Here is a 25,719-nt window from a genome sequence, read left to right on the forward strand (position 1 = left end):
ACTTATAAATATATATGTATATGTGCATTACTATTTGGAAAGAGAAAAGTCCACACCATGCAATAAAATTGTTTTGAGGTCACTAATTACTTTCCAAAAAAAAAAAATACTGAGAAAGAACATTAAGTAAAAATTATTGAAAACTCAGTTAAGAGCTAAAAAAGTATTAGCTTGCAGATGCAGATGACGAGCTAAAAAATATCATCATACAGCTGAAAATTTAGACTTGTCGGAGGGAATAAAAATTTGAATTTTTATCTCCATTGTTTGATTACTTAACTCATCATTATAATGATCATCAAATTCCGAATCATGAAAATTTTGTTTTGTTTTAATTCGAAAATAGTTTTCTCTTTCTTTTCCCTTTCATATATAGTCAACTTTTCTTTTTGATCAAATAATTGGTATTGAACTTGAAATTAATTCAGGAGGGTTTTTTTTTCATTTTTTGTGTCAAAATAGAAGATAGGTTGAATGTTTTTTGAAGTGGTAAATTTGAAGTAAATTAGAGAGTGGAACAGATTCTAAAATATTAATTGTTGATCTAAAAAAATGAAAAACAAAGTGCAACCAAGCAGCTCATGATGTGGCTGCATTTGATTTCAAAGAGAATCATGTGTTGTTATGAGGTGGTTGGGAACGCAGGGCGGAGGCACTCTAAGGCCACTATAGGCCTAGACCTACCCTCACTAATGGTCTCCTAAGTTCCTAACTAACCTTTCTAAATACTTTTGTATTATATTTTTTTTTCTTGATAAACTTAATAGGGGTGTGCTATCCACACTATTTTTATTTCACACACCATTTATTAATTTTTGTCCTTTAATTTTCTTCAGTTTATCTGATCAAATAGTCAAAAATTAAAAGGAATGTGTGGATATCACACCCCAACTTAATATTATACTTCTTTTAATTTACACAAAACTCTTAATTTCTATTCATCAATAGTTAAAAATAAGAGGTATCTTTTTCGTTTCAATCCCAACAACACTCATCCTAAAAATAAATTTAAAATATTATTTTATAAACAAATCAAGAACTCTTAAAATATTAAATATAAAAAAAAACAAAATATTCTTTTACATTGCGAAGAATAATAAATTTTGAGTTTTTTTTTCCTGCTTCTTGAAATTTTATATATGCTGTCCTTTAATATTCTTCGACATATTTTTTTTGCATTAATGTTTGTTACTTTATTTAATGCAATAATAAGAAAATAGAGCGTGACAATTATTTTCTATTTTTTTAATTGAAAAATGTGTTTTATTGAAATTACCATAAGTTAGTAAAAACCGTACAAAAGCTCAACATAAAAATCAAGAACGTCACTTAGTAATATGGTATATTGCTATTTCTCTTCACTTGTAATTTAGAGGTTTTATGTTCGATTCTTACCAAAAACGAAATTGAGCCATATTATTATGACAATTTCATTGTAAGGCTTAGCCCACACTCCCATCATCTTAATTTGAATATTATCATTTGTTTAAAAAAAAAAAAATTTCAGGAACAAAATCGTAGTCTCAGTTGAAACACTCTCTTGCAAATTCATACAGTGCACACAAAAGAAGAGAAGATACTTCTTCTTTTTTCTTTTCGGAAACAAAACCTTTTTTTTTTTAGGAAAACTAATGAAAAGGGCTTGAAAACTTTGAGTTTTAATGATAAGGACAAAATAAAGGGTAAAGTGAATAGTATCAGGATTGACTTTTTAGTGTAAAAATGTGATTTTTCGTTAAAGTGAACAGTACCGGTGTTTTTCGTTAAAGTTCTTTTTGTTTTTTTGTCATTCACATTAAGTGATTTGCTATCCACCAATTAACGGTGGGTACCGTCTTGCTAAACCCGAGAACGGCTAGTTTGAGGTTACTTTAATTTTTTAAAAAGCAACTTTTTTAAAAAAGTTAGGATTATAATTGTGTTTGTTAAATGAAAAAAAAAATTATTTATTTATTTATTTTAATTATGGGTTCAAAACAGTATAAAAAGTAACAGTTTCACGCATACTTCTCAAAATGCATTTTTTCTATTGAGTCAGGAGAATAATATCAATTAATAAAATCTTTATATTGACAACTCTACCTCTATTTTTTTTCATCACTTTTAGCACTATAGTTTACCGAAAATTTACTTTTTTTTCACAGCTGTTTAGTCTAATAGTACAACATAAACACTTTTGAGAAAAAAAACACAACAACACCAAATTAACCCAACAACTCACCCCACTTGAGTCATCCAACAAACCTTTCTTTATTCTACTTAACTCTTTATGTTTACGCTAATTAATTTTCTGTTACCGTCAAATCTGACTTTTAAGGATTTAATTAGACACATAATACCATATTCCTAATCTTTAGTCAATATTTAGTGCTCATCACTGTACGATTGAAACATCCATCTTTGGTCTTTACCCTTATAGATGAAAGACCGATTTATTGATTTAACTTTGCTTGCGAGTTGCGACCCTTCAACTGCTTTTCACTTTCGTAATTAGACACAAACGTTGAATAACTTACCTTCCTGATAAAGCAAATGATATTTGTCTAAAACATATGTATGATAAGCAACTGGGTGGGGACTAACAGATAGACCAAATAATCTTAATACTGGCCTCGAAATCCTAAGTGTGTGGATAATAATCCTTCAACATATAGCTTGTTAATATGGAATTACAGCCAAACATTCTCTCATTGGATGCTTTGATTAAGTTTGATTGGTAGGTTAAGAAAGTGATAAAATATAATATCTAGATAGTGTATGTAATTTGGGAGGGTGATGCTAGGAGGACTAAATTGTTAAATTAAATTTTGTAAATTAAATGGTGTGATTATTGATGATTGAATTATTACTTAAGTATTAATTAACGTGTTTATTTTTTATTAGTAATACATAATTTAATTTACAAATTCAACCTCTCTAACATTTGGAAGGGAGGGGATCTATTCGCAGACCCTTGTCCCACTTAAAACTAATATATTTTTCCCACAATATTTCTTTCTGCGTCATTCATACCCCTGGTATGTAGGTGGTGTTGAAAAAATATTTTATAGTGGAAAGAATCTTAGACAAGTGCAAAGAACTATAGATGCTAAAATGTGATTCTAAAGGGAATGAAATGCACGCACTTCATATTCTTATAAGGAATGAAATCCACATACTTTATTTTTCTTTACACACGTCTTTATTAATTTATGATGAGATCAAGTAAAATATGAATTCGACATATTGATTTTCAATAATATACGAAGGAGATTTTCATATTCGTACCATTCAATTATATATTACATCCAAAACATATGTTTTGTAGTTGTATAAGAATAATTTTTTTTTTTAAATTTATTCAACACACGTTTGTACAAAAATATTAATAAAATCATATAAGTTTTATTTCAGATGAATGCTACAAGTCTTGTTACTTTCTCGACTCTCTTTTTTATTCTTGGTCACTTTTGATCAACTTCGCATAAACAAACAATTAGAAATTGCTTAACCATTTGATTACTGCAGTCAAAGTTATAACGTTATGTCTCATAAACACAGTTCATTTAATTATTAGGTAACCGTTAACTTATATGACTAATTTTTTTCAATTTTAACTGAAATTTTGTAAAAATAATGTTTAAAGATGATTTTTTTAGAGAATTGTTATTAACATTTCAAAAATCTTAATTTTGCACGTCAAACTTTCTATAATTAGAAGAAGAATACCTTATGAGGAGTGTAGAATGAGATTTTTTAGAATGCTAATAACAATTTTTTTTTAATACAACCCTATATTTATACTAAGGAAAAAAAGGGAATAAATTAATTGCGAACTTGCTATTTTCGATATTCAAATCTAAAATTAATCACTTACAAATGAAGAAAAATACATATAATGTGATACTAAGTGAAATCTTTAAAAGATGACTTAAAAACAGTTACTTCTAATCAACATTCAACAATAGCAGATAAAAGTAAAAGTTTATAAAGTCCAAATGAGAATCCTTGTATGGTTGAAGGTTGGCAATAGTCAAGATGTTCAGTAAGATGGAAAATAAACGGTCAAAATTAAAGTAAATTTTTTTATTTTTTTTACTTTCTAATCTGATGAATATATATATATATATATATTTATTTATTTATTTATATATGGCCAGATCAGTGCTCCAAATAATTGAATAATTACCCAAAGGTTAGAAATTGAATTTGAGGTTAATAAAATTTTTTCAATCCGGGGCTTCTGTACAAACTTGTGAGTGAGTTGACAGGAACAGCTCACTCATATGATGATGAGAAGATGGTGATGTGATTGGGGAAAGGGAAGCACCAATAATAGACAGGTGAACTGTGGAGCCAATCTAATCGAAGCTAACTCAAACATACCCATACCAATGGTGTATGTTTCGGTGTTGGGATGACAATTTGCCACGACATATCTGATTAGACAACATTAATATTGAAAATCAAAGAGTATAAGTACCATTAGCAAGTTTAGTAGCATGTTCCTTGTGAATTATACAGCAAGTTTAGTAGAATATTCATTTCCCCACTTCGCCACTGTTCTATTTATACATTTAATTATTACTTTTATTTAATAAATCAAATTAATAGCAAAGAAAAAAAAAGGTAAAAATCACTGTTCATTTTTGAATGAAAAGATGCATTGTAAATTTTACCATACCATATACAACATAATAAATTTAAAATTCTCTTAATAGGAAAGAAAAAAAATGTAAAAAATCACTCCTCATTTGTGAATGAAAAGATGCATTTAAATTTCATGATACGATATACAACAGAATAACGTTAAAATTCTCTTGCTATGTAATGACGGTATGGTTTTAAACAAAATAATAAAAATAATTTCTTCATTTTTTTACTCTTGCGCATTTCAATTTATTTCTTTCTCTTGATTTTATAATTTATGCAAATTGAGAGTGAAATTTTTTTTTAAAAAAAGTGAGTAAAACAAATATTGTGTTAAATGATTAGTTATAAAAAATCAAATATTCTCTTTAATTAACATTTATATGGGTAATACTACAGAGATTAAATTTGTAAACTAAATAATATAGAAATTGAAGCTTAAATTATTACTGTGTTGATTACATGCTTATTTCTTATTAGTGATATATTATTTAATTTACTTAATATTACTCTTTATATATATATATAAATCATTTATATTTTATATAAATATCTCTACTGAGATCTTTTCTTTTTTTGTATATTTTGGTCAAAGAAGTATTAATCTTGGCAAGAGACTGAGTGATAAAAATATATGATCTAGCTGCAGAAATAGTAGTGCGTGCATGGGGAAGAAGCGAAGAGAGCAGTGCGAGTGAGTGACAGGTGAAGATGGTGCTGCAGCTGATGACAGCGTGGTGGTACTACAGGTACTACCACCCTAGAGCCTCTCCCTTTTGGACACGTCCAATCTTTAATTTTCTGTCACACAAACCACAACTCAGAATCTAGAGAGAGAGAGAGAAGAAAGGGTCAAAAACCTAAAAAGCATGGAAACGAGAGGACATTTTTAAAATTTTGGCATATCAATGGCCCCCACGGTTAGTAGCGCGAGTCTCCCGGGGGAATTCGCTAATATAAAAGGCACAAGGCCCAGTTCTGTTCTGCACTGGCCTACTGATCACTGGGGTCCTCTCTCTCTCTCTACGTGATTGCGGGTGGAGAAGGTGGTCGTCGCCGCGAGCTATATTGGGACGCCACACCACCGCCCATTCCTTCCTCTGTAAAATCTGGTATTGTTTGTGTCACAGTTTTAGGTTAAATTGGCTTTCTCTCTGCGTCATTGACTCATTGTACACACACACACACACACGTGGTTTTCCTGCAATGCAACTGCTCATATATATAATTATATTCCATAGCTAAGTCTCATGATTTTACTTTGATTTACAGAACAATATATACATACAAAATTACAAACAGAAACAATATGCTGAGATAGGGTCAGGTTCCCTTACTACTATTTACAGTTGAAATGTCGTACTCCTCCTGCTCTACTACCTATTATATGTATATGTACTAATACAATGTTGTTTTTCATTTACGTTAACATCACTATTCTAAATTTAATTATTGACAACCATAAAATAGTTAACTGGATTTGAGATAAATTGTATACATATATATAATTATATTAACTCCTAAGACCAATTTTAGAGTATCTATATCATCTTTCTCAAGTATTTTAATCCAAAAATTACCAAAGTTTTACTCCAAAATCTTAGTTATACCTGAAATTAATACAACTTTGTGAATAATTACTAGGTAAGAACTGTCAAGCATACCAAGCTTTCCTCTTTCTAATTATTCAAGCGTACTACAGTGCAAAACATCTCTTCTAGTGACCTATTATGTACGTACGTATGAGAGCGAGGCTATTATATGCAAATATTATAGAGTATTACAAGACTTCTCTTCTAGTGACCTAATCTATGAGAGTGAGGGTATTATGTGCAAATTACAATTGTACCTAATAGTGAGTTTCATTATCTCATCTCCAATTTAATTTCTTTAATGCCCTAAACCCAACTTATTCTCGGAAGTTAGGGAGAACTTTGAAATTTTCGCTCTCTTATGCTTGAGAGTTGTGGGACATTAAGTCAATCAAGTGTCTTTTCAATATAAATTCTTCTAGGCATTTGATATGAGTTTAGCTACTGAGATTTGTAACTAGATCCTGTCGTTTAAGGGAGAAAATGGAATAGGATGCTCTTTAGATTCCTTTTGTGGGAATTCAAAGAATCAATCAATCAAGTCAATTCATAGTATATCATTTGATTAAAAATTATTTTAATATTTAATTTTAAATGAAATATAAATGGTACTTAATGAAAACTGATCGCCTGATATATGATGAACATACATGATTCATTGATCCCCGAATTCCTACAAAAAAAATCCTCTCAAGAGAAAATGAAAGAAAGGCAGTGCAGAGTCAGCAGACCCATATTTCAATTGTTTGTTATATGTGTCCCGGATCAAAAATATATTTTACATTATCAAATTATCAAGGCATTAAGACTTTGTTTGAAAATACTTTTACATGATTAAAAAGCTTTTTTAATAAAAAAGTGTTTGAAATTAATTTTTAGTAAAAATATAAGTGAATATTAAAAGGACATTTGAATTGCTTTCTGCAAAAGTATTTTGGATTTTTTTAAATTTCAATTATTTTTAAAGCACTTACAAATGACATTTAAAACGTATAAATCGCTGAAAATTCAACGTTAATACAACAATATTTATCTAATCTTTTACAGTTAATGGTACGTACGTGTTTATTTCCGATATGACAAAATAATATTCCTAATTTCGTGTATATCATCAAACCAATAATTAATCGAATCTTTTACAGTAAAAACTGTATGGTAATGAGAACATCATCATTTTAAGTGATGTTTATCCATTAATTGCGCCTGGCATTAGTGTGACTTGGTTAATGAGACAAAGACCAAGGGAACTGTATTAAGATATGTTGTCCATCACTTTCCTTTTTGGTGCTTGTTGGACTTGAGAATGATTAATAACTGTAAATGCAAGTTAATTATAATGGGATAATGGGGGTATGAACGAGGCTTTAAGAAAGAGTAATGTTAATGTTAGGGAGATTAAATTTTTTAAACCAATTTTATAAACTAATGATGTGGTTGTAGATGATTGAATTATTAATTAAGTATCGATTAACGAGCTTGTTTCTTATTGGTGATATATCATTTGATTTGTAATTTGATTTTAAAAATTTGATCTTCCTAGTATTACTCTTTAAGAAATATTGTATTCCTTCCAAATGAAGTTGAATTTTGTCTTTTCTTTCTATTGGTAGAGCACTTACCCTTTGTTCGGTCACTCAACTTTCACCTCATCTCACTAAATAAGAAAACTCATCTTCAGAAATGATTTTAAAAGAAGAAGAAGAAGAAGAAGAAATGATTGTTAGAGGTTTTAAGTATCCAAAGAAAAACCATTGGTAAAGTGCGAATAGGCCTCGGTTACTATATTTTAAAACATTGTAAGGTAAGATAAGTTACATTGGGAATGTCGGATATACTCGCAACAAGTTATAATACGCTTATAAAATAAAAAGGATGTCATCTCATTAGGAGTAGGATTCTTTTTTTTTTCCCCAAAATTTCTCCTCTTTCAGTCTCCTCCTATTTGAACGGTCATGATTAAAATACGTCAATTTCTTGGATTGACTTTGTAGATGCAAATTTTTTCCTTCTTGTTCTTGGACGAAAATGCACTTGCAAAAACAATTAACACCTTAGGTCAAGGCCAAGACCCTCACGCGCCCGCAATAAATGAGGGGGGCTTTAGCCGAAGAACCTCCGATGCCAAAGTTAGAATTTTGAGGGAAAAATGTTAGGAGAATTTAGAGAATTTTGCAAGAGGATTCAACTTAGGTTTTTTTGAGAAATGAAGTGGTATTTATAGGGGTGTGGCCGGCCCCTTTTGGAGAGGTGGGAATCGGCCACATTTGGTGGTTTTTTGGGTGTACTTGCAAGATATTATGTCACCATAATATCTTGCAATCAATTAGGAAATTAATTGCTAAGGGAGGGGGAAGAAAAAATTAATTTTCCTTGTCTTCTTCTTGGATAATGCTGCCGCGGGGTAGTCGTCAGGGTGGTGCGGCACGTCGGCTGATAGGGGTCAGGAGTTGGCTCGGCAGGGGTCGAGGATGTTGTTTGGCAGGGACCACTGCTTGGGTTGCTCGGCTTGGCTAAAGCCAGGGGCAACTGTGTAGCTGGGGCCGTGGATCGAGGCGCTGGGGTGCAGTGCTACGTGAGCCGCATGGCTCATGTCTTTTGGGCTTTTGGACCTGACGCAAGCCAGGCCAGCAATTAAGAGCAATGAGGAGGTCGCGGGCCTCATAGGCTGCTGGAATGTTGGGTATGTAAGCTTCCTGCTTGCTGGTCTGAGAGAAAAAATGAGGGAAAAGCCATCATAGGTTGAGCTCCCCTACTGAGTATCGTGAATGGCGTTGGTTGCTTAGTCCTCTTTGCCAAGAGAAAGGTGGGTTGCTAAAAAAAAAGCCGAAGACTTCCTTCGATGCTCGTGAGGGTCCACCTGATACTGATAAGCTTATGATTGACTTGACTTCTTCCTAGGGGAAGAAAGATGAGGCTGCTAGATCTGAGCTAGTGACGCTTGCAGTGCCAAAGATGGCTAGTACGGCTGCGATAAGATTGCTCAGTGTAGAGGTCCTGCCATGCCCCCAATGCAGAAATTAGTGCCAAAACGTCTGTTGGGAATTAAGTCTGGTTCACCTTTGGAGAGGCTTACTACTATGAAGAGTGATAAGGTGGACTTTGCTGTTAAAGTGGCGCCAATGCCTACTTTTCTTGATGCTAGGACTGATTTGCCTGCTGAGAAGAATGAGGCTGCTCACGTGGGCAGTTGTGAGAAATGCACTATGCCTATTTTGGGGAGGCTGCTGAGATATGTGCGCCTTTGAAACCAGATCCGCTTGAAGACATGAATGTTTATGCTAAGTTTGTCGGTGGCGTTAGAAGGGATGTTTGCCCAAGTTCCTTTGCGAAGCATACAGCCAAGTATATGAGAACTGCTCTGCTTGCTATGATGTAGCGGACGACTATTCTAGTAGTCGAGTCTATGCTTCTTGACCAAGAGGATACCAAGGTTGCCAAGGAGATGGCAAAAGCTATGGCAGCCGAAACTTATTCCTCTGTCGAGAATATCAAGAGGTTGGAGTATGAGCTCGTTGCTTTGAAGGGGTCTAATATCTCTGCTCCCACTTCTCTATAGCTTAAGACCACTCGCGAAAAGATCGTTGACTTGAAGACTAAGACTAGGCTTGACGCGATCCAAGTTAAGTATGAAAGTGTAGAGAAGGAGATTAGATGTTACATACCTCATATTCAAGATCTTAAGTGTGCTATTTCTGAGCTTCGTTCCGCTGTTTAGGAAAAGGATGAAGAGTTGATTGTTGTTTATAACCAAGTGATCTACTTGAAAAAGGTCGTTGATAGGCTTGAACCCAAAGTGTTGGAACAACAAGGTGCGCTGAGGATCAACAAAAGTTTGAAGAAAGAAGTGGATGAGATGCAGCGCGTCCATGTTGGTCTGCTCGAGGAGAACGAGTAGCTGAAATGTGAGAAGGCTGGGCTCGAGGCTTTGCTTGTTCAGAGTCAGGCCGATTTCTACAAGATGGGTTATGTAGATCATCTTTTTGGTAGGCCGTCTGACTTCGAGTTTGCTGGGAAAGACTTCGAATCCTTATCTATTTCTCCAGAAGACTTGTTTACCTTTACTTTTGAGGCCCCCATTGGTGACGTAGTCATAGAGGTTGATGCCCAAGCTGGAGCAGCTGAGGGTGAAGCACCATATGACACCCTTGCTGGGAACGTTGCGGCTACTGAAGGTGTGGCGGCCGAGTAGTCGTGGGATGTCTAAGCTGCTGAAGGTTTGTTTTCTAGGTAGCGTTTAAGATTTTCTTTGTTTTCCTTGTTGTTTTTGTTTTGCTTGAACTCATTCGGCCATTACTATTTGTTTATTAATTTTGCTAGAAAATTTAATAAACTTGATTTCTTCGTTTTTCTCCATCTTTGCTTCTTTTGTTCATGCCCTAACCTTTAGGCTTTATAGATAAGTGGCAGGCGTGCTACTTTTCTATAAGCAGAAAAGCTCGCGTAGCCTACGCTGCCGTAAGTGTTGGTGTAGAACTTTGCAAAGTTGTTAGCCATAGGGTTGGCAGCTGGACACCTTACTCATAGAAGCAGACGAGTCCACGTGACCACTTGGTTGTTAACTTTGGCTTTCTTCAATTCCGTAGGTTGCGTAGCAAGTATCACAACACTTTAGGATTTGGTGTAGTTCGTTCCGCATTTTGGCATAAATGAAGCACATCGACTGCATAGCAGGTCGACAATGGATGAAGCTTCGTTTATGCATGCTAGCTTGTTTAACCTTTCACATAAATGTGTAGTTGTATAAGTCTAGGGCGGCTTTACTGCTCGAAAGGCAAGCAGTAAGCAGTATTCCGGAAACCGTAAGCCACCTTAGTGCACTCGATAACAGCTTTACGGTTCTAGGTTAGCCGTCCATAAGGTGTACTGCGTTACGTGCCCCCTCCGTCTCTAGGGCCCGGTTATCTACGAATTAGGCCAAGAGATCCAAAATCTTTCAGTTAGCCAAACCTTGAAAAATATCATTATGGCTATTTCTAGGAATCCTGGCGCAAGCAATTGTGCACCTAGTTACACTAGGATAGCCCGACTCATCCACGTCTGGATATTCAGAGTGTAAAGTTTATCCTTCAGCATTAGAGAGAAAACCCATGAGGGTGTTGGGGAATTTGTTTACCCTTTCGCACTGGAAATCATGGTTGGTCCCTCGAGGGCCACAATTCATGCAATGAGTCCCTAGGAAGGGTGCAATATTCTTTTAAAGTGCAGGAGTGATCAGTTGTTGTAAGCATGCAACTGAGCCAAGTTGTAGATTACTTCTGAATTCCTCATTGAAAAATAAGTAAAACGAACGAGAACTTAGTTGTAAGGTAGAAACTGCATAACAACTGGATAGTCACCGGCTTGTGAGGTGGTGCCTATCGAGTTGTTTGAGTCTCTAGGCTTTGATTTAGCGGGATGCCACATATGATACTTCCTCAGATTGTAGGCATTCCATTGCTTTTCGATCTCTTTGTTGTCCTTTGTGGGGAGGGTGTAGTTACCCTTGTTGCCTACTCTGTTGATCTTGTACGGAGGTTTCCAAATGGGATCCATCTTTTTGGAGTCTTCTCTGCGGGCAGTGATGAAGACTAGATTTCCAGGTTGGAACTGCTAGATCTTGGCCATTTTGTTGTAGCTAGAAATAAGCTATTGATGATAGGCTGCGGTACGGGTGATGGTCTGCTTACGCTTCTTCTTTGCCAAATCTAATCTTGTGGCAATTTCCTTACTGTTATGCTCAATTCTTAGTAGTAGAGTGTTGATACTTGGCACGATGACATTGGGATGAATGATTGCTTCTGAACCAAATGCTAAAGAGAAATGAGTTTCACCCATAGATGTCTTGGGAGTTCGTTTGGCCATTTTCCCTTCTTGCCGGTGAGAGATTTCTTGTGGCAGTTGAAGATCGTCTTATTGGATGCTTCGGCCTACTCATTGCCTTGAAGATATCTCAGCGTGGACATATGCTGCTTGATGATATACTTTTGGAAGATCTTCACAAAATCGTTGCCCACGAATTACGGGCCGTTGTCTCTGACGATGGATTGATGAATGCCAAATCGGCAAATGATGTTCCTCCGTATGAAGCGCTGTATGTCCGTCTGAGTCGTGGTTGTCATGGGCCCTGCTTTGACCTATTTGGTGAAGTAATCGGTTGCCACGATCATCATGCCCCTGCCCTTAGTAGTGGGCGGCATTGGCCCTACCAGGTTGATTGCCCACTGCATAAACGGCCAAAGACTTGTCTGCGGGTGTAGTTCGCTGACAGGCAGTACTGGTACCGACTTGTAGTGTTGGCAGTGGTTGTACTTTTGTACTAACTTATTAGCATCTTGGTGCATGATAGGCTAGTAGTAGCCCGCGTGAAGAGATTTATGTGCTAAAGATCGGTATCCGAAGTGATTTCCACAAATGCCTTTATGGATTGAGGTTAGAACATTTAAGTCGTCGGGATGTGCTAGGCAGTGGAGATGTAGTCAATGTAGGATATGTAGACGAGAATGTCTTTCCACATGTAGTAGCGTGATGTCTTTATTCGGAGCTTTCTAGACTCCAACTTTTCTGTGGTGAGTGTGTCATTGACCATGTAATCTATAATAGAACTTTGCCAGTTGGGAGTTGTACTAACTTGTGACACTTTGGCTGCCTACTCTAACTTTACGCTTGGCTTGTCTAGATACTCCACTAGAATAGAGCGTTTGAATTGATGGTCAAAGGTGAAGCCTAGGTCGATTAGTGCGTCCACGTAAGCGTTGTCTGCCCACGGTACTTGAGTAAGAGTATAAGTCTGAAATGTCTCAAGCTGTTTTCATACATTATTGTGCCATCCTCGGATGTCTTGCCGTGTACTCCATAGGAGTCTGGCTGATGATTAGCTAATAATCGAAATGTATTACGAGCTTTTTCATTGCCAAGCCTTTTGCCATTCAGAGGCCTGCTAGTAGGGCTTTATACTCTACTTGGTTGTTGGATGTGTTGAAGCCTAGAACGATCGTCTCGAGCGTTAAACCTTATGGGATAACAAGGACCATGCCAGCTCCAGAACCTTTGTAGTTGGATGCGCCATCGACATCCAAATGCCAGAAGTCTCCATCTGGTGAAGCAGGCTTGGTTAAGGTGTGCTTAGCTGCCTTTGGGGCGTCGTTGGGCCGCTCTGTTGCGTTGCCTAGGCTATGCGTGAAGGCGCAGTAAAGAGCCGTGAAGCTAGGGCTATGTTACACGTAGTAGTAGATACTCAACTGCCGATAGTAGGCCACTCTATAGTTGAATTATGGAGTAAGGGTAGGTTGGGGCCGTGTTACACGAATCAAGAGATGATGCTCAACTGCCGGTCCATGTGGTTCATATGTAGAATCTTTTGGGGCGACGAGGATAAAACTTAATTCCAAGTGTGTCCTTCTAGTGTTCGTCTGCCCTTGGTGTGCCTTTTGAGCTGAGTTGTTGTGTTCGTAAAAAAACTTTGAACCGCCAGTGTCTGCGCCTTTATCGTTGCGCGTTTGGATTGGGCGGAATAGTGCATCATGAGGATGATTGAGTGCGTCTGAAGGTATAACTTGAGCTTCCGAGTTGCAACAATTGTTGCCAAAGTTAGCTTTTGAATTTATGGTAGCTGATTTCCGCATCGAGGAGAGGTTTTGAATCGTGGCATACAGATAGTTGAGCTTCTATCTATTCTCGTATGAGGGTAGCGCTTATTGATGCTTCAGATGCGGCTACTCGTCTAGTTAGACCTTGAATTTCCTTCAGAGTAGTAAGGGACTTCATATTCATAATCGCTCAGATTTACCTTAAATGTGCATCAGTGAACTTCGTCTTAAAGTGCATGCTTTTCTACTAGAGCAAAAGAGTCTGCCAGAGTTAGATCTTTTTTCATGATTAATTCTCCGAACACCGAGTGGTCTGTTATGAGTCCTTTTTGGAAGGCTGCTTTAACTATCGAGTCGTTGCATCCGACTATCTTTACCTTCTTTGCTTTGAACCTCTTCACATAGTCGCGAAACGACTTATTTGGGTTCTTCTTGACGTTGAACAAGTGGCAGGATTTTTTCTTGATCGAGCGATAAGATGAATATACTTTGGTGAAAACCAATGAAAATTCATCGAAACTTCGGATGTATTGTGGCAGCAGGGTGTAGAACCGATCTTGTGCCTTGCTTTGTAGAGTGGTGGCGAATATCTTGCTTATGAGATCGTCGTTGTTTCGATAGAAAATCATTGCGCCTCGGTAATGCTTTAGGTGTCTCTCCGGCTTTCCATCCCCTTTAAATGATGTGAAATGTGGCATGCTGAACTTGTATAGAGGCTCTGCCTGCTCGATCTCGTCCGTGAAAGGTGACCTGCTTATGTTGGTCAAGTCATATCGTAATGCCTCGTTATTGACCTTGTTGCGTTGAAAATCGCATAATCGCTCGGTTATAAGCCTTTCTAATTCTTCATGAATTTGCCTTTGTTTGGGGTAACAGAGCTCTCGGTTGCCCCCGATTATGACCTACTGGTCTAGGCTGTTGTTCTACATGATCGGCTCGTCTATGCCGCGGCTGTGGTGCATGTGGTTCATTCCTAGCAGGCGAATGAATTCTTCACAAGCTGTTGGTTGAGCTTGAGCCGGACTGAGTGACTGCTTATCTCCGTCCTTCGTGTTGCCTACTTCGATGTGAGGGGGATGATGCTCATTGCGGGCCTAACCGCGAATAAACATTTCGCCCAGAAGGTTACTCATGTTAACTATCGAAGTGTGGCCCCAATCGTGAATGTATGCTCATCTGTAGGCTTAGTCAAGAATGCACTCCTATCTACGCGCTAAGACGAGAGTAAACGCTGTCTCAGGGGCCCAATGGGGAGTGTACACCGCTCGAACGCTCAGTTGATGGCTGGTCAAGTGGCTGCTTACCGGGACGTTACTGGAGAGGTTCCTTGTCTTCCTTTGTCCTACTTTGGGACACCTCGTCTAGGGCACGTTGTAAGAGCTGATTCACCAAGTCGTCTGTTGTGTAAGGGTGCTTGTCAACTCTATGACTTGTTGAGACAAGTGTTATTCGACATTTGGATTGGAAAAGCTTGGAAGAAATACATATCCTTAAGCAGTGGAAGTATGGTAGACTCCGGGCGCAAGATTCGAACTGGGGAATGTCAAATCCGAGGAGAAGTGTGGTGAAAATGCTTTTGGTTCAATTGTATGCCCAAAAAATTTGAAGCCGGGATGGTTGAACTAATCTTGAACTGATTTGAGCTGTTTGGAAGGCCACTGGAGCAGGCTGGGCCACGAGAGTGGGCTGGACTGTAGAAGCATAATGGGCCACTGGAATGAGCTGCTCAGCATGTAGCGCACGTGGGTGCGAGGTGACCTAAAAACGCGTTACGTTCGTGTCGGGCTTGAGTGGCTCGGGCCGTCTCACATTGGGCTTGGGCTATGGTTGTGGCGCCATGGGCTTTGCGAATGGTGGCTATCATGGTGGCCACGGTGGTGCCCCATGCGGGTGGTGCCTCTCCACTCATCATTGTGTTGAGCCTCGTAAATCGCCGCGGTCCTAATCCTTGAACGTTGGAATTTTCGTTCGTTGAGGTTTTCGAATATCTTGCCATTGTACTTTTCTTGTACGTTTTATCGAAGAATTTTTAAAAATAAAAATTCCAAGAATAAGAACGTACGAAAAATCTACAAATGAACAAGAAACGAAAAACCTTGAATGCGAGAGTCTTTTACGAGCATTTGATCAAGATTCTCAATGAAAGCACCAATTTGTGGATGCAAATTTCTTCCTTCTTGTTCTTGGAAAAAAATGCACTTGCAAAAACAATTCACACTTTAGATCAAGGCCAAGAGCCTTACGTGCCCACAATGAATGAGGAGGGCTTTGGTCAAAGAACCTCCGATGCCAAAGTTAGAATTTTGAGGGAAAAGTGTTTGGAAAATTAAGAGAATTTTGCAAGAGGATTCAACTTAGGTTTTTTGAGAAATGAAGTTGTATTTATAGGGGTGTGGCCGGCCCCCTTTAGAGAGGTGGGAACCGGCCACATTTGGTGGTTTTTTGGGTGTAATTGCAAGATATTATGTCACCATAATATATTGCAATCAATTAGGAAATTAATTTAGGTGATTATATTTGAAGGTTACCTTGTGGGGAGGATTTAATGAGGATGAATGCAATATGTTTTGAATAAATACCTATTTTGATCACTTTTGACCTTGATTGAGTCGTGATTGTTCACTGCTTACGCATAGGAGTTCCGGTGTGCCTCGAGAGTAATTTTGTCTTTTTCACCCAAGAATCCACGTGTAGCCTCCATATTTTTCTTGATTATTTTTTGCTCCACATACTTCTTTATAGAGAAAGAAAGAAAAAAGGAAAGTGAGAGAGGAGGAGATTTGAAGAGGAGGGAATCCTACTTCATCTTCAGGGGCCATAATGTGGCTCTTCAAATGGAAAAAAATTTTGTGTAACCAGAGCACAAGATAAGAAATGTTGAAAAATATGTTAATTTTTCACTTATATATGTTAGGCATGCAATATAGCAGTTTGTGTTATGAGCAAATGGAAAAATTGTTCCCTTAAATACAATTTGTTTACCTAAATGACAACTTAAAGGCAAATTTCTCCTTTATTTCTGCTTTTTATTCCGATTACCCTTATGTAAAAGTTTCATTAGAGCAAAAGTTGTCGTAGGGAAGGAGAAAGAAGAAGCACATCTACCTTTTCCTCCTCCCTTACGCTCAACTCCTCTCCCTCTTTTTATTTTTCTACTTTATTGTGGTCAATAATAATTCCTTTTGTGGTGATGGTATGTGTCTAAACTTGCTTCAATTTGAGTTCTCCATCACTTATTTTTTTTATCCTTTTTCAAACCAATCCTTCTCCCAAAATCCTCACACTTAGGTTTTTTTAGGTCGTGTGGGTTTGGCAGGAAATGGGAATGAACTTTTGTCATGCGGGTTCTCTAGATTATAATTAATGCGGCTTTTGTTCATTTGCCCTTTTTGGAGTTACATCTTTTATTCATGTCTCATGGTGAAGTTGGTGCGGTTTATCCTCATATAACTGGTAGTTTCATTGGTGATTTTATAGGCAGAGTTCTTATAGTAGCGGTCACTATTAGTTTCTTTTGTAGTTTTTCTTCGGAGTTGACACTACTTATATGCAAGGAATGTTCCCTCACCCATTTTCTTAGCGATTTTGTGCTAAAAGTTTACCAAGGGGCGGATTATGAGACGATTTTGTGTTCTCATGCTTGTCCGTCAAAGATCAATCAATACCGTGACTATTAAATTACTAATAAAATCGTAATTGTTTCTTTCCGAAATAAATACGGAAATTATTTTCTTATGCGAAATAGGAGAAAAACAAATAAGAAAAGCAATTTGAATTAAATAAAAAAGTTTAAAATAAATTAATGAAAAGAAAAACAGGAAAATTTTCCGTGAAACAAAGGTTAAAAATCAAGACTACTCGGGAGGGGGGGAGAGAGAGATTGATGGAAGAAAAATCTACAATCTAGTGACTAGTGAGTTGCCTGATCGCTAGGTCTCGTATACAGTCGTAGCTTTTGAGCATTTTCAATTACTTCTTTATTTTCTTTCAACAAAGCATAGTCAGTCTCTTTCACCCTCGCACAACACAGTGCCGCGAGTTGCCGGTTCCGGCCACGCCATCTCCTCCTCTCAGTACTTCAAAACAATCAATTATGACATTTATTATTCTGTAACGAAATTATAACATGCTTAATTCCTTGTTTGGCTTCACTTCCTCGCCTCCATAATCCCATGGATTGCCAATAAATATATTAGTTCCCATTTCCCTACTCAACTCCCTAACCTTTTGGCTTACAAAAAACTCTGGTCGTCGTGGTTTGTGTTCCCAGTACTCATAAAATTATTCCTTCCTGTGTTCACAAGCTAGGTTTCGGTCTCTTCCTCTGTAACCCTTTACTACTAGGGTTTTAGTTGATTTATAAATTAGAAACCTTTTTGTTGAGAGAGAAATAAAATGGAAGACTACAACAATCAAATGGATCATGAGAGTTCAGGTGGTCGGGGAAACTTCCTCTACGCCTCACCAAACCTTGGAGGAAATTATGGGAGAGCTGCAAGTGATCATCAGATGGGAATCAACACCTTTCATCTTCAATCAAGCGGCGGTGGAGGCGGCGGCGGCAGCGGCGATCAGTGTAATTTTCAGTCTCCAGGAACACACCCAATTAATGTGAAGACCGAAGCCACCACATCACAACATGGCCACCCAAAATTTCAGTACAACAATAACAATAATAATCATCATCTTGTTTCTTCATCAAGAGGGCACCAACCAGTTGTTCATCAGCTACAGCATAATTTGGATCTGCAAAACGATGATCATAGCCTGAGCTCCAACGAAGTTGAAGCCATCAAAGCCAAGATCATCGCCCACCCTCAGTACTCTAACCTCGTGGAAGCTTACATGGATTGCCAAAGGGTAATTATTTATTAATTAACATATTTTTCTCTTTTTAGACCACGAAGAATAAATCAATTATATAAACGAGATTTTGTATTAAATTCATTTAAACTATGAGAAGAAAGATTTAAATTTTGGTACAAAAAGAGAGTACAATGCTTTAACGAACTTGGCTAAGCACATCTCTTCGATTTGTGAATCTTTTGTGTTATGGATGTAGGTGGGAGCTCCATCTGATGTTGTGCCTCGACTCTCAGTTGCCAGACAGGAGTTTGAGGCACGACAGCGATCTTCAGGAACTTCAAGAGAAACTTCAAAAGACCCAGAACTCGATCAGTTCATGGTGATCCCTATCTTCCATTTCAATTTGTTTTCTTAGTTAGTAATTTTTTAATGGGGATTAATACATTTCATGCACATTTACTTGTTTTTTATTATGATAAACAATAAAATTTGGATCGATGAATTACGTACTATTTTAACAGGAAGCATACTACGATATGCTGGTGAAATATCGTGAAGAACTAACAAGGCCAATACAAGAAGCCATGGATTTCATGAGAAGGATTGAAACTCAGCTTAACATGCTTGGAAATAATAATAATGCTCCTCCTCTTCGAATCTTCTCACCCTCTGGTAAGTTTTTCTTATTTTCTCTACGCACAAGTAATTTTTGGACTCATATATCCATGTGCATATATTCTTTTATGTTATATTGGACGTCTTCGAACTCTACCTACCGTATATGTATCCATTACCACTAAACCTAAGTTCAATACTGAATTTAACTATTATTATAACATAAGCAGCATGGGGAAGGAGCTTGGAGTTAAAATCCATAAAATGGGAGATGTGGGTTTTTGGGTCTTGAAATGCCTGCAAAAACTGCTAGTCCAACTGTTTTGTCTCACCTTGAGAAGAGTACCCACAAGTTGTCAGGATCTCTTTAATTTTCTAGGCGTACGTCAAATCCAGTTATTTTTTTTATGGAGAAACTTTGACCCATCAAATAGTGCGTTCCAAGAACAAAGAGGAAGCTAGAGGAAGAAGAAGAAGAAACAATAAACCACACCTGCCCCCTTTTTAATTCACGAGTGGCTTTAATGATTATTGATGAACATACACATTTAATCACGAGCTTAATAGTGCCATAACGACGTAATTTCTTTGCTTATTGTGTAGATTTGTTTAAAAATATATCCACATTTGATCTGCTTAATCATTCTCCTTTTTCTGACAAATAATTCTCATTCCTTTTAGGGTTTCCCAAAATCAAGACCTCCCATTGTTTCATAACTCTAATTTTCCTTATGTAGGACCTATATGGGTTGGGGAATATATATATAACACGATTGTCTTCGTTCCCTAGTTCCTCATTAAATATGCTAAAAATGGTATTTTAACAATGCCTGAATAAACTAATCCGTATACAAAAAACCTTGTATAAACCAGAAACAGAATAAAAACCTTATAAAAACAAGAGAAAGGACATAGGATGCTATTTTAATCAGCTAGCTACACCATGCAGACAGTCCGGATATGTCAGAATTCATATGAAATAGAATAACCCCATTTATTAAGTTCCATGCTAGCTATACCTATATGCCCCAGATTTGACCTATCTTCAGTTCATGCACATGATCCTTCTTTCTCTCTTCTTTTTTGTTTATGTTTTATGCGTGCATGAATCTATTATTGTTGTTTTCCTTTCTAGTGGTAGAGTAGCGTAGCTAACCTTAACGGTGGATAAGATATTATCTCGGCATTAATTGATAAATATTTATTGGACAAGTGATTTGCTTTTTATATGTGATGAGCTTTTATTGGTTGCAATAGAGTATTTCTTCTATTTTCACACTCTATGGTGTTCATGTATCTTAACCTTGACAGTATCTTATATTGACTGGTTCTTTGATTTACTTTATTTAAATCTGCATAATATAAATTCAAGAAAAAGCCTTTCTGAACGTGTATAAATATATATAAATGCATGATTTGTGATAGTTAATAAAGTTTACTTCTAACAATGTCTGCATAATGCACGATCGATCTGTAGGAAAATATATAATAAATCAATCACGAGTTCTTGTTAGCCAAAGTGGGTGTCTCTTCCTTTCCTGTTTTGAAATATATAGCATAACAGATGCACATGCACATGCACTTTCTGGGATGGAATTCCGGGATCATTCTTTCCTGTTTTGATATATAAATGATTTTCACACGCCGGTTTTCTCCTTTGGACACCCCTACTTATTTGTGTCCCTTGGTCTCTCTGGTATTATACTTAAGAATTGCATGCATGTTACTATATGTAGAGGACAAGTGTGAAGGAATTGGTTCATCTGAAGACGAGCAGGAGAATAGTGGTGGAGAAACTGAAGTTCCTGAGATTGATCCAAGAGCTGAAGACAGAGAGCTCAAGAATCACCTGCTGAGAAAGTATAGTGGTTACTTAAGTAGCCTGAAGCAAGAGCTTTCCAAGAAAAAGAAGAAAGGGAAATTGCCCAAAGAAGCCAGGCAGAAGCTCCTGAGTTGGTGGGAGCTACATTACAAGTGGCCATATCCTTCGGTAAATGTTTTCAATTTATTGAGATTTTGAGATCCTATTAAGAATGGGTACATGTCATTACGTTCTTGGATCATAGAGGAATTTTCTCGTGTCAAATAGTATGTTGTGTTATGTTGTCAGACTATTAATTAATTGGATTTCGTATCACTAATTAGACGATTTGTTAATGACATATATGATCCGGTTTACAATCTAACAAAATGATCATGTTACTAAACAGGAATCGGAGAAGGTGGCATTGGCGGAGTCTACCGGTTTGGATCAGAAACAAATAAACAATTGGTTCATAAATCAAAGGAAGAGGCACTGGAAGCCTTCAGAGGACATGCAGTTCATGGTGATGGATGGCCTACACCCACAGAATGCAGCCCTCTATATGGATGGACACTACACAGGTGACGTTCACTACCGTCTCGGGCCATGACCTAAACAACTCCATCACATTGTTGCCTATTCTGCTTATGCAAGGCTCATAGTTAAAGTTGGGTAAATTAGTTTCATATATGTGTGATCTTAAGACAACAGCATACTGCTTATATATCTTAGTTTGTAATATTTATCGCCAACTTTAATTGGGTAATGTTCTCTATTCCACAATCCAAGTTGATGATTTATACACATTATTGCGTGCTGTGTTGCTGTGATTTTATCTAGTGGGCCCTACGTATATTTAAGTAATGTGATGCTGGCAGTAAGCTGGATTGTTGCCATTGTTTTTCATTATCTTGCGTGATATTAAGACGTTTTAGAATTGATGTTTGCCTCATTGTGCACCAAAAAGAAGTGAAATATCAGTAGTTTGAGCATCGTTATTCTTTTTTTTTTTCAATGCACGCATACTGCCTATAGAAACTGAAAATATGCAAGAAAGATGGTTGCTAATTGGCAGTAAATAAATTTTTTTTTTGTATTTAAATTGAACCGCAAAAGCAAGAAAAATAAAATTGTCAAACACAAAAAAGGAAATCTCAAATTTATGATTATTAATAATAAAGAAATGCCACTATTGCAATGGACAGAAATGAATTAGTTCGTTGTTTAAGTAGTGTTTCATTCTCTTTGAACAGTAATAATGATAGATTAGACCATTTGTCAATGGGTAATGATTGTGCTCTCTCTCGGGGTAACCTTCTTGTTCACCATTTAAGATTGGACATCTTTATTGGATGAATATCATAATCATAACTGTTCATTATTTTTGTCATGATGTAAATATCATATATATGAAAAATCATTTAATTTGGAGATCTTTTAACCATTCATATGGATTAAACAAATGAACAATTAATCATGAAGATATTACTTGTTTCCTAAACCGTTGATTGGTATGACATGTATATATGACAAACAATCTCTAAATTGAATTATTTTTTTGCAGATATAATATCTAAATGATAATAAAGATACTGAATGATTCCAATTATTATATTCGTATGATGAAGATACATAAATGGCAAATGAAGAGATAAGTAGGTTCCGCCTTAGGAAGAACACAAGTTTATTATCCTTGCCCAATAAAACAATCACACAAACTAAAGCTGAATAATCAATTGCACTAGTACATGGAGGAACGGCGGTATAGTTTATGGATGGTGTTATCCATATACCTATGTTTACCTCTTACACACCACTCTCAATTTTCATTGGTCGGATAAAATGAATTGAAAAAAATCAATGGCAACAAATTAACAAAAATGGATGAGAAGTAAAAATGATGTGTGAATAGCACTACTCTAATTTATTTCTTATAAAATGATCATTCAGATAGCCTCTAAAACTCATTAACAAAAAAACATTGAAGTTTGGTTTGGTTTAGTTCCAATCAGAGATCAAGTTCTAAAATAATTCTCAAAGAAGATCAAGTTTTTAAATTAAATTTGTAAATCAAATGATGTGCCAATAATAATAAATAAACACGTTAATCAATACTTAAGTAATAATTCAATTATCAATGTTCAGATTATTTAGTTTACAAAATTTGATTTAAAATTTTGATTTTCCTGACATTACTTTTTTTTCATTTAGAAAAATTAATCGGATAATTATAAATTAAGGATCCGCACAAATCTTGGAATAATTGTCTTCCAATAGCAGCAGGCATATTCAATTGGTCTGAGTTAATCATTGGTTTAATTTCCAAAAAATAAAATAAAATGATGGGTTTAATAGGTTACACTGTGTTGATAGGCTATATATATAGATAGTTAGGTAAAAACATATATTAAGCACTTTTAGAAGTCATCGAATTGGATGGTGCCGTGCTCTCGAAATCCAGCTACAGGCTGAGAAAAAGGAAAATCATGTCATGAATAATAGGGTTAGGCAAATCCCAATAGGAAACAGTTAAACGAATCTTATCTTTTTACTATTACAATTTAATATAGCGTTATTTGATTTAACAACAACCTAACTAATTCACGTCTACATCAACTCTTACATAACATCTCCAACTTTGCTAACATGGGCTTGCCTTCTCCAATTTGGTATGGCATGATTTCCCTTTACCAACGACTCATGCGGGTTTGTTTTTTTAAACTATGTTGCCTTTCAGGTTTAGACCATTTACGTTTGATTTTAGAGAAATTAGGTTTCGCCCCCCCCCCCCCCCTTTCGCCCTTTTTTTCTCCCTTGAATTTTCTTTGTTCTCGTTTTTAGAAGGTAAAGTTTATGTTCCCCATCTTTTCAATGTACTTCTTCTCCTTTCTTTTTTCTTCTTTATTTTATGAGGGGTGAGGTTTATATCTCTCCTAAATAGGTGTAATTTCTTTTTTCGTTGTCAATAAATTTCTCTCGTTTTACCGAAGTTTTAAATAAAAGTAATTATAATAATAATAATAAGATACAGCATTTTCAACCTCAAGAAAATCTAATGAAAAATAAGTTAATTAATGATGTTGGAATGGAAATTGTAGGATATGTGACTCCGGATAAAACAAAAATTAAGAGATAAACTACAAGTGAACACTCCAAAATAAAGCTTACTAGTCACTACCCAATTCATATGTCATCACTTTATAACGTGTTTCTCGCTGAACAGAATAACTCATCATTCTAAAGAATCCACCTAAGATGACAATAAAGGTGAGTGACATGGGTTAGTGCTGTGGGCTATAAACAATCCAACCTTCAATTCCATGTGTTTGGGCTCTTAGGTATGGTTACGAATTTCTGTAAAGTATATATGTGGCTATAGGCTATAGCTGTAGTAATTACAAAATTCAACAGGTTTGCAATGGTGACACAAAGTCTAACCCAACATGGAGTAGTGGTCTCACCATTCCTTTAGATTACTTGGGTTCAAGCTTTAAGACCATCTCCAATGGTGGCTTATAACTTAAAAATATTTAGCCCAGAAAATTTAGGTTTTAACCCAGAAATAGTTTTTCTGCTCCAACATTTTTGGTCTAAAATTTTAGCCCGAGATTATCAAGGAATGGATTAAGGCTATTTTTTTTTAAATTAACTTTAAAAAAAAATTATGTAGACTATCCTAAATTAATTATATGAACATTTTAACCTGAAAATATTTAAATTCCGATAAATTTTGAAAAATTACTAAATCAATACATGAAAATCATGATAAAATACATAAACTTAATACAAACGATATTTAATAAACCATATAAACTATTTTAGCTGTTGGATTTAAATTTGGACCATTAGATCTTTTTTTTACCATTAGATTTGATTATATTCGATCTAAGCCGTTAGATTCAATAAATATATAAATATAAAAAAAAAATTTGAACGTGGATCCCATTAAACTGGCCGTTGGATGAACAAAAGTAGCCGTTGGGCTACAATAAGGCTGATAGTAGAGGAGACCAACCCACATGGGCGGGCCTTCAGCTGGAAAAAAAGGGGTGCATGAGGCGCGTTGGGGGGACTGGGTTTTGGGGTGTGGGCTTCACATCCAACTTTTCACTCTCACCCGTGGGTCCCATTTTATTTTGTGGGCTAAATTATGGCTGGTAGTTGCCTTCCTTTTAGGTTTTAAGTTTTAGGTTTGGTTTTGGTTTTGGGTTGGAGTGGGTTTTGGAGGGTAAAAAAATGGAATTTTAGGTTATAAGTCATCATTGGAGATGATCTAAATAGCTGAATTGCAACCCAAATTCAGCTCTATCAAATTAGTCAGCTGAAAACTGACAGGTCTATATAACGAAATGATAGATTAACTTTGAAGCAAGACTTGTGTTATACAAATTTTCTAAGCATGAAAGTACTTAAACTTCTTACATAGCCATATCTTGTTTGCATACAACTCACTATTTTTACAAATGCTTACAAACTTTTTTCTGTGTGATTTTAATGCATTAATTTTACATGCGTGTTAGACTGTATTTGTAAATAGAGAGCAAAGAAAATAAACAACCTCGTTTTAAGTAGCCCAACATCAAACAAGAGTCCCATGATGTTCTTATGTAAAAATAGAATTTAGTTTACTCACCGCCCTTGGCATCATTACAGGAAGCAATGATTTAAAAATTAAAAGAAATATTATTAGACTAATAGTCATTTAACA

General features: G+C 36.1%; 1 protein-coding gene and 1 long non-coding RNA gene across 2 annotated transcripts; both read left to right on the forward strand.

Moving 5' to 3' along the window:
* The first annotated feature begins 5,241 nt into the window (after positions 1-5,241).
* LOC139198348 (uncharacterized) lies at positions 5,242-6,058 on the forward strand. Its single transcript, XR_011583772.1, has 2 exons — positions 5,242-5,741; positions 5,902-6,058. It is a non-coding gene; the product is annotated as an uncharacterized lncRNA (long non-coding RNA).
* An 11,732-nt stretch (positions 6,059-17,790) lies between these two features.
* KNAP1 (homeobox protein knotted-1-like 1) lies at positions 17,791-21,790 on the forward strand. The gene is given in 5 exon segments (NM_001311171.1): positions 17,791-18,646; positions 18,849-18,971; positions 19,114-19,264; positions 20,944-21,197; positions 21,418-21,790. Coding segments are annotated over 5 exon segments (1,197 nt in total). The 5' UTR covers positions 17,791-18,181; the 3' UTR covers positions 21,622-21,790.
* The last annotated feature ends 3,929 nt before the right edge of the window (positions 21,791-25,719 follow it).

The sequence above is a fragment of the Malus domestica genome, chromosome 08, assembly GCF_042453785.1.
Source record: "Malus domestica chromosome 08, GDT2T_hap1".
NCBI lineage: Eukaryota > Viridiplantae > Streptophyta > Magnoliopsida > Rosales > Rosaceae > Malus > Malus domestica.